Here is a 10,000-nt window from a genome sequence, read left to right on the forward strand (position 1 = left end):
ATATATATATATAATATATATATATATACATATATATATATATATATATATATACTATATATATATATATATATATATATATATATATATATATATAAATATATATATATATATATATATATTATAATATATTATATATATATATATATATATATATATATATATATATATATATATTATATATATATATATATATATATATATATATATATATATATATATATATATATATAATATATATATATATATATATATATATATATATATATATATATATATATATATATATATATATATATATATATATATATATATTATATATATATATATATATATATATATATATATATATATATATATATATATATATATATATATATATATATATATATATATATATATATATATATATATATATATATATATATATATATATATATATATATATATATATATATATATATAATATATATATATATATATATATATATATATATATATATATATATATATATATATATATATATATATATTATATATATATATATATATATATATATATATATATATATATATATATATATATATATATATATATATATATATATATATATATATATATATATATATATATATATATTAATATATATATATATATATATATATATATATATATACATACATATATATATGTATATTTATATATATATACATATATATATAAATATATATATACATACATATATATATATATATATACATATATATATATATATATATATATATATATATGTATATATATATATATATATATATATATATATATGTATATATATATATATATATATATATATATATATATATATATATACATATATATATACATATACATACATACATATATATATATATATATATATATATATATATATATATATATATATATATATATATATATATATATATATATATATATATATATATATATATATATACACATACATATATATATATATACACATACATATATATATATATATATACATATATATATATATATATATATATATATATATATATATATATATATACATACATATATATATATATATATACATATATATATATATATATATATATATACATATATATACATAATATATATTGAAGACTCAACTCTCTTAAATAATAAGGAAAGATTAAAGACTTAATTCTCTTGGATGATGATAATTCAAAACACATATTGTTTAAACAAATAAATTAAGTAATTACATTTAATTGTTTAAGTAAGTTTAAAATCATATTTGATACACATTTGATTTATATTTTTAAGAAAGAAGTCGATGGAATATGCTTAAAGAACTTAAGTTTATTTTAAAGTGATTTTATAAGTTCTGAAATGTGTTTCAAAGTCTTGAAGATAATTACGTTCTTAATCAGGTTAGTTTCGTAATTATATTTGAAATATTTTAATAGGTCAATGTTCCTTGAAATTATATTTGAAATATTTTAATAGGTCAAGGTTCATTAAAATTAACATTGGATATTATTTGAATAAAGTTAGATTTAAAATATGTGGTTAAAATCAATTTGATAATTAAATATAGTACAAGGTACACATGTTTTATTATTATTTGTACACGGCTATATTTAAGCAAGATCTAGATTTACTATTATTTGGATAAAAGTTGAATTTATGCTAAAAATAGTAAATAGCGATCCTAAAAAATAGGAATTAATTTAAATGGTTATTTAAATGTTGATAAATCTGGTTTATGCTTATTATTCAATATCTTGTTTAAGTACTAACATGGCAGCATAGCATTGGACAATTACAAACACAATGACGAAATTATTATTAAGCTGTTAGTACACGTCAGTTTGAAGATAACCTCAAGATCTTGAAGTCAGGCGCTGAAAGACCAGGTCAACAGAAAATAACGGATAGGAGCCTTCTTGTTTTTGAAGATGTGTTGAGGCGTACACTATATATATGAGGCTTCCGTCCAGAACTAAGACAACATCTTGATACACCTTTTCTTACAACTTTCTATCTTGATTTAAGATTTCTCTAAGTGTTTAAAGAGTTGTAATTCTTAGTTCATCTAGCTCTTACATTTGTAATAGGCTTAAGAGTTCAAAAAGAGTTAGATTAAGTTTAATACGCCTAATCAAGAATACTTTTCAAAGTGTTCAACTTGTGAATCTCTATTGTGAGATTTGGGATTTTGCTTTTATTAAAGGGACTTGTAATACGGTTCTTCAAGGGGAAGAACGTGGTGAGAGGAGATAGTGAGATCTTCTTGGTTGTATTAAAGTCGGATTAATAAAAGGCGTTGAAATCCTACGGGTTGAAAGAGAACCCATAGGCGGGGAGTAGGTTGGTTAGAACCGAACCTCGTTAACATATCGTGTGTTATACTTTAAAGTTTATTTTTCCGCACATACGTTATAGTTTACGAATTGGCTCAAAACTGTTCCAGAAGACAGTTTTGACAGTCTCCTCAAACTCTTGAGACAAACTGCCAGAAAAGTTTAAAAAGCCCATACTCTCTATTCACCCCCCCCCCTCTAGAGAGTATTCAACCTCCTATTAACTTTCATTTGGTATCAGAGCTAAGTTTCACACAAAAAGATTAATATCTTGTGATGGATCCAATAGGAGAAGGGTTGTTTGCTCAAGGTCGTTCGTGTTCAAGACCTCCTTTGTTTTGCGGTACAAATTTCTCACATTGGAAAACTTTGATGAAAATGTTTGTGATTGATCAAGATATGGAGCTTTGGGAGATCATAACTAAAGGACCTAAGATTCCCATGAAAAAGGACGCTCAAGGAAATGATGTAATTAAGTCCGAGTCCGAATATTCACAAACAGATTTGGAATGGGTTTCCAAAAACTATAGAGCAATGAATCAATTATGTTGTGCTTTGAATGGTACTGAGTTCAATCGAGTTTCTTCATGTACAAGTGCTAAAGAAATATGGGACAAGTTGGTTGTGACATACGAAGGAACAAGTCAAGTAAAGGAAACAAAGATCAACATCCTCATGCATCAATATGAAATGTTCAAGATGAAAAAGGATGAGAATATAAATGAAATGTTTACTCGTTTTACTTTGATTACTAATAGTTTGAATTCTCTTGGAAAAACTTTTACTAATGCAGAAAAAGTCCAGAAGGTCTTAAGGTGTCTTCCAAGATCCAAATGGGGTCCAAAAGTCACCGCCATAGAGGAAGCTCAAGACTTGAGAGTTCTATCGCTTGACGATCTCCTTGGAAAACTCACAACACATGAACTTACCCTACATGATGATGGAGATAATGATGTAATACCTTCCATGAAAAATCTTGCATTAAAGGCAAAGAAACATCATGAATCCTCAAGTGATAGTGAAGATAGCGATGATGAGGAAGATCCATTTGCGTTAATTACAAAAGGTCTTGAAGGAATTATGAAGATGCGAAAACGATTTAAGAAATTTAAATCCAGAAATAAAGGTAAGTCTTCTAATTCTAATTCAAATTTTAAGACTAACAAACTTGCTTGTTTTGAATGTGGTTCTACAGAACATATCGTAAAGGACTGTCCTAAGAAGAAAAGGCAATCCTACAAAAAGAACAAAAACAAACAAGCGATGGTTGCAACTTGGAGTGATTCCGAAGTATCATCCGAATCTGAAAATGAAGATGGACAAGCTCATGTATGTCTTATGGCTGATAATGATGACAATGATGATTTAGATCAAAATCACAAAGAGGTACGTGAATATCTTAACACATGCACAAAAGATGAATTGGTTATAACACTCCTAAATATGTTTCAAATTGAGAAAATTTTAAAAGATGAGAAAAACATTTTGGAAGATCAATACGTCATTATGCTGAAGGTTGTGAAGAAATTATAAATAAAAATAATTCGCTAAAGGCTGAAAAATCAAATCTTGAAAAGACTGTCAAGGTCTTGAAAGAACAGAATCTCAGTCAGACTAAACAGCTTATTGATCTTAAAAATGAGAACAATGATCTTGAAGCCAGGATCAAAACCTTGAAACTGGAATCTGAGAAAAATCTACAAGCATTAAACAAGCTTAATGAGTCTGAATCTAAACTTACTAAAATGCTTACACAACAAAAATCAACTAGTGATAAACGTGGTATTGGTTATAATCATGTTACACATAACTATAAGAGTAAAACCACATTTGTAAAAGGTGCAAATAAACATAAACGTACTCCTACTTGCACATTTTGTTGCAAAAAAGGACATATAAGATTTGCATGTCCTTACAGACGTAAAGACGATTATATTATCAAGAATTCCTTTCCTTTTGAATTACGTGAACAGATAAAGCAAATATGGGTTTCTAAAGGAACAAGACCACCCAACATGGTCTATCCCGAATATGGTTCCAAATTTGTCACTTGGATAGCCAAGTAAGGTTGAGAAAGGTTATTTTCTTTTGTTTTGTAGGATAAACAAAAATGGATTCTAGATAGTGGATGCTCGAGGCATATGAGTGGTAAAATATCTTTATTTTCTGAAATTAAAGAAAAATGCAATGGCTCAATCACCTTAGGAGATAAAGGTAAATGCAAAATTTTAGGCGTTGGTAAAATCGGTAAGAATCCATCTAAAACTATTGACAATGTTTATTTAGTTGAAGGTCTAAAATTTAATTTGCTAAGTGTGTCTCAACTATGTGATAAAGGTAATGAAGTAATTTTTGACAAAGAAAAATGTGTTGTTAAAAATCCTAATACTGGAGATACTCTCATTACTGCTCTTAGAAATGATAATGTTTATGCTTTACATACTAACGAAATTGCAGTGCAAAATTTCAAGTGTTTGAAAGCTATTACAGATAATCCAAAACTTTGGCATAGACGTCTTGGCCATATCAATACTCACACCATGCAGAAGTTGATAAGTAAAGATTTAGTTAAGGGACTTCCAGCTCTTGACTATAAACAATGTTCTATTTGTGACGCATGCATTAAAGGTAAACAAGTAAGAAGTTCATTCAAACCGAAGAAAATGGTAAGTACATCAAGACCATGTGAACTATTACATATTGATTTATGTGGACCAATGCGTGTACGGAGCATAAGAGGTAAATCTTATATCCTAGTTATAGTTGATGATTATTCTAGATTTACGTGGGTTGATTTTCTAAAGGATAAAAGTGAAGCCTTGAAACCGTTTTCAAGACGTTGTAAAGAGATGCAAACTCAACTGAACCTTCCAATAGTCTCGGTTAGAAGTGACCATGGAAGAGAGTTTGATCAATTAGGCTTTGACTCCTTTTGTGAAAAATATGGTATAACCCATAACTTTTCAGCTCCTAGGACACCTCAACAAAACGGTGTAGTTGAAAGGAAAAATCGAACTTTAGAAGAGATGGCAAGAACAATGCTTATTGAAAATGGATTAGCTAAACACTATTGGGCTGAAGCTGTTAACACAGCTAATTATGTCTTAAATAGATGCCTTATAAGACCCATACTTAAGAAAACTCCCTATGAGTTATTCAAAGGAAGAAAACCGAATATAGCATACTTTAAACCATTTGGTTGCAAATGTTTTATTCATAATAATGGTAAAGACAATTTAGGTAAATTTGATGCTAGAAGTGATGAAGGTACATTTCTTGGATACTCACTTAATAGTAAAGCTTATCGAGTGCTAAACAAACGTACAGGTATAGTTGAAGAAAGTATACATGTTGTTTTTGATGAATCCGAAAATGCAACTTTAAGTGAAGGTTTTAAAGAGTTAAACCTTAATAAACATTTTGATGATTTAAGTGATAATGAACTGGATATTAAAAATGCTAGTGCAGTTAAAAAGATTAACATGCAGGATACCATACAAAGTATTGAGGATGAAGGAAAACAGGTTGTTAACATTGAAGACTCACAGTCTGATCTTGAGACCCAACCTCAAGATCTTGAGATAGTTCCTGAACATACTGTTTTGGGTACACCAATTAGAAATACTTCAAAAGAAGTAAGTACAAGTTCATTAAATGAAAACGCACCATCCATACTACGAAGAAGAACTAGAAAGTCATATCAACATCCTCCAGAGAATATTATAAGTGATCCAAACAAAGGTACGCAAACTCGATCCTCTCTTAAGAATCTATGTGCATTTTCTGCTTTTATTTCTCTCATAGAACCTAAAGATGTTAAAGAAGCATTACAAGAACCAGAGTGGATCATTGCAATGCAAAATGAATTAAATGAATTCGAAAGGAACAAAGTTTGGGATCTAGTTGAAAGACCTCCAGATCGTACTATTATTGGAACAAGATGGGTCTTTCGAAATAAACTCAATGAGGATGGAGATATTGTAAGGAATAAAGCAAGACTGGTAGCTCAAGGCTATAATCAAGAAGAAGGAATAGATTATGATGAAACTTTCGCACCTGTGGCAAGGTTAGAATCTATCCGTATTATGCTTGCTTTTGCTTCATACATGAATATTAAACTATATCAAATGGATGTTAAATGTGCATTCTTAAATGGATACTTGCAAGAAGAAGTATATGTTAAACAACCACCCGGTTTTGAAAATTCTGATCTACCTAATCATGTGTTCAAACTAAATAAAGCATTATATGGCTTGAAACAAGCTCCAAGAGCTTGGTATGACAGATTTAGCTCACATCTACTTGAAAATGAATTTCAACGAGGTAAAATTGATAAAACTCTTTTCATTAAAACTAAAGGAAAAGATATTCTAGTTGTTCAAGTATATGTTGATGATATATTGTTTGGAGCTACTAATGATTCTTTGTGCAAGGAATTTTCTGAGATTATGTGCAAAGAGTTTGAAATGAGCATGATGGGAGACTTAACATTCTTTCTTGGACTACAAATAAAGCAAAAGAAAGATGGCATATTTATTTGTCAAAGTAAATATGTTAGAGATTTATTGAAAAAGTACAATATAGATCAATGTAAAGAAGTTAATACGCCTATGAGTACAACACTAAGTTTGGACCAAGATATAAATGGTAAGAGTGTTGATCAAAAGACTTATAGAGGTATGATTGGTTCTTTATTGTATTTAACTGCTAGTCGTCCTGATATCATGTTTAGTGTTTGCTTATGTGCTCGTTTTCAAGCTAACCCAAAAGAATCTCACTTAACAGCAGTTAAGAGAATCTTTAGATATTTATATGGGACTAAAGACTTTGGTCTATGGTACCCTAGCTGTGGAAATTTTAGTTTAATTGGTTTTTCAGATGCTGATTATGCTGGATATAAAGTTGATAGAAAAAGCACCTCAGGATCGTGTCAGTTCTTAGGAAATTCATTGATCTCTTGGTATTCTAAAAAGCAAAATTCAGTTGCTTTATCTACAGCTGAAGCTGAATACATAGCTGCCGGTGCATGTTGCTCTCAAATTTTATGGATTGCTCAACAACTTAGAGACCTTGGAATTGATTTCAAAGGCATACCAATAAGATGTGATAATACAAGTGCAATTTGTATTACAAAGAATCCTGTGCAACATTCTCGTACAAAACACATTGAGGTACGTCACCATTTTATAAGGGATCATGTTGAAAAAGGTAATATTTCTTTATCTTTTATATCTACTGAAAATCAATTAGCGGATATATTTACAAAACCTTTAAGTGCTGATCGTTTTGCTTATATACGTATGGAACTTGGCATGCTAAATGACGTTGCATAAATTAAGGGGGAGTATTATCAAAGAGTAATATCTTAGAGTAATGGCATATGAGTAAAAGGATTGAGACGTTAATTACATAAAAAAAAAACCAAGTATGTATTAAGGGGGAGCATTACGTATTATTGTGATCATATATGTGTTTATGCATATTTTTGAGAATTGAAAATTTGATTTCAATTTCTTAAAAAATTATTATTATTTGTTTTATAAATATGGGATTTCTCAGTTTCTGTTCCGAAAACTGTTAAAAAACAATAATCATCTGGTTGATTTTGTTTTTTTATTAGATCTCGGGATGTGTGCCAAGGTTTTAGATAGAAAGGAAATACTATCTTTATCTGAATACCATCTGTTAACCAGTCTTGAGGAAATTCGGTTTCTGATAATTGAACACCATTATAGGTACATTTAATATGTCGTTCTTTACTCCAGTCATCGAAATCTTCAGACCACTCAGCACGTTGGAATAATAGTAGACGAACAATATTTTTTGCTATTATCAATAAAGGAATTAAAATATATTTTCTAAAAATGGACTGAGTCATTAACATCAAACTCCTTATTAGTTGAGCAAACGGGACGGTATCCCAGGTTTCGGCTACTTTTATTTGTTTATCTTCTTCTAGTTTTGCTTTTTCTTCCTTTTGCGTTAATAGAAATTCTTCTAATTTTTTTTCCGCTAATTCTTCTTTCTTTACTTCTTGTTCCTTTAATTTTTCCTGTTGAGAAAGTGGAATTTCTGGTTTTTTTCTCATATACCTTTGAACTCGTCTAATAAGTGTAACAACATACACAGAATAAAAAGAGGCTTCCTTTGTTCGGTTGAAAAAAAGTGGCGAATGTACTTTTGCTTGAAACAATTCCAAAATAAGAATTTTACGTCTTTGAGCACGCATGGAACCTTTGATTATATCTCGACGAAAATCAGATTGTTGGGCATACTGTGTCAAATCCACTTCGTCTGCATCGTTATTATCTTGCTTAGTCGTATAAATCACTACAGGGTTCGATTGCCTTGTGCGGATTTCATAATCCAGCACCACGTCTTTTTCAAGTGCTCTTTCATATTGTTCGGGCTCGTTAATTAATTGGTGTGACCAACGAGGAACTTTTTTTCTTATTTCGTTTATTCTTTTTGAAATTGGTTGAGTAAACGCATATGCTGTGGTTGTATCAATTAAAAAATTGAAAAATCTTTCTTTATTTTCTGAACTAATTTGTTCTTGTTCGGAAAATAACAAATTTTTGTTTTGATTGAATGTTGAGTCTCCATCAAATTGACTCATTTTTGGTTTTTTAAGTTCAAATTCTTGATAATTGGAATCATTAAGTAAAACATTATGAATTTTATTTATAAAAAATTTATCAATTAAATTATTCACTGTAGTTTCATTTATATTTATAAAGGGTGAAACCATTTTTTTTATTAAAACACGATAGGATCCCATTAATAATGGATCATGTATTTTTTTCAAAAATTCCCTTTTAGTTTTATCATTTTTGTTTTCTAAGCATAATCTTGTTTTTTTATCGAGTACATCTATATAAAAAATGTCTTTGTCTAGAACCGTAATTCTATTATTTAATTCATTGCTTAAACTGTTTCTTTTTTGTTCATTTGTAGAAATCCAATTATTGGATAGTTCATCATCATATAAGAATTTTTCTGTTGTATCCAAAGAAATCTTTCTTTGTATCATTTCCCAGAAAATTGATAAACTGGGTGGATATGTAAAAGAAATTCTTTGTTTTCCATCATTTTGACATGTATAAAAAAAATATTGTGACATTTCATTTCTTACCGCATTTTCAAATCGATTGTTTTTTATATATCGCGTTGGACGATTCCAACGTTTATAGTCGAAAAGAAGAAAAAGAAGGGATTTTTCAAACCCGAAGAAGTTTTTCTTTTCTTCTTTAAGTATTTCTAACGAAGTTGGGCTATTTTTATAGCATGCTTCTTTTAAGTGCAAGTGGAATTCATCCTTTGTTTTGTCCTTTCCATTCACTCGGATCTTTTCCATTTCATCGATTTGGATTTTGTCCGGATCCTCCTTTTCTTCCGAAAAAAGGGAAGGAGAAGGATCTTCTTCGGTGAATCCCTCTTCTTCCTGTTCTGTTTCTTCCTCACTTTCTTTCGTTTCTGGGGTTTCTTTCAGTTTTTTAGTAAAAATAGGTGACGGCATTCTGCCTAAATAGTAGACACAGGTAATAAAGAAGAGAATACTAAAGATTCGAGCCATAGAATTTCTCAATTCTGACACAAGGTACTTATTAGATCGAATAGAATGATT

General features: G+C 28.6%; 1 protein-coding gene across 1 annotated transcript in view; it reads right to left on the bottom strand.

Moving 5' to 3' along the window:
- Nucleotides 1-7,921: 7,921 nt before the first annotated feature.
- The window catches only part of LOC130815559 (protein TIC 214-like), a gene marked incomplete at its 3' end in the record, with an annotated part of 2,806 nt that continues 727 nt past the window's right edge, over nt 7,922-10,000 (bottom strand). The window contains exon 1 of the mRNA XM_057682046.1: nt 7,922-10,000. This exon is cut by the window's right edge and continues 727 nt beyond it. Coding sequence (XP_057538029.1) covers nt 7,922-10,000 — 2,079 coding nt within the window.

This window comes from Amaranthus tricolor, chromosome 6 (assembly GCF_026212465.1).
Source record: "Amaranthus tricolor cultivar Red isolate AtriRed21 chromosome 6, ASM2621246v1, whole genome shotgun sequence".
NCBI classification, from domain to species: Eukaryota; Viridiplantae; Streptophyta; class Magnoliopsida; order Caryophyllales; family Amaranthaceae; genus Amaranthus; species Amaranthus tricolor.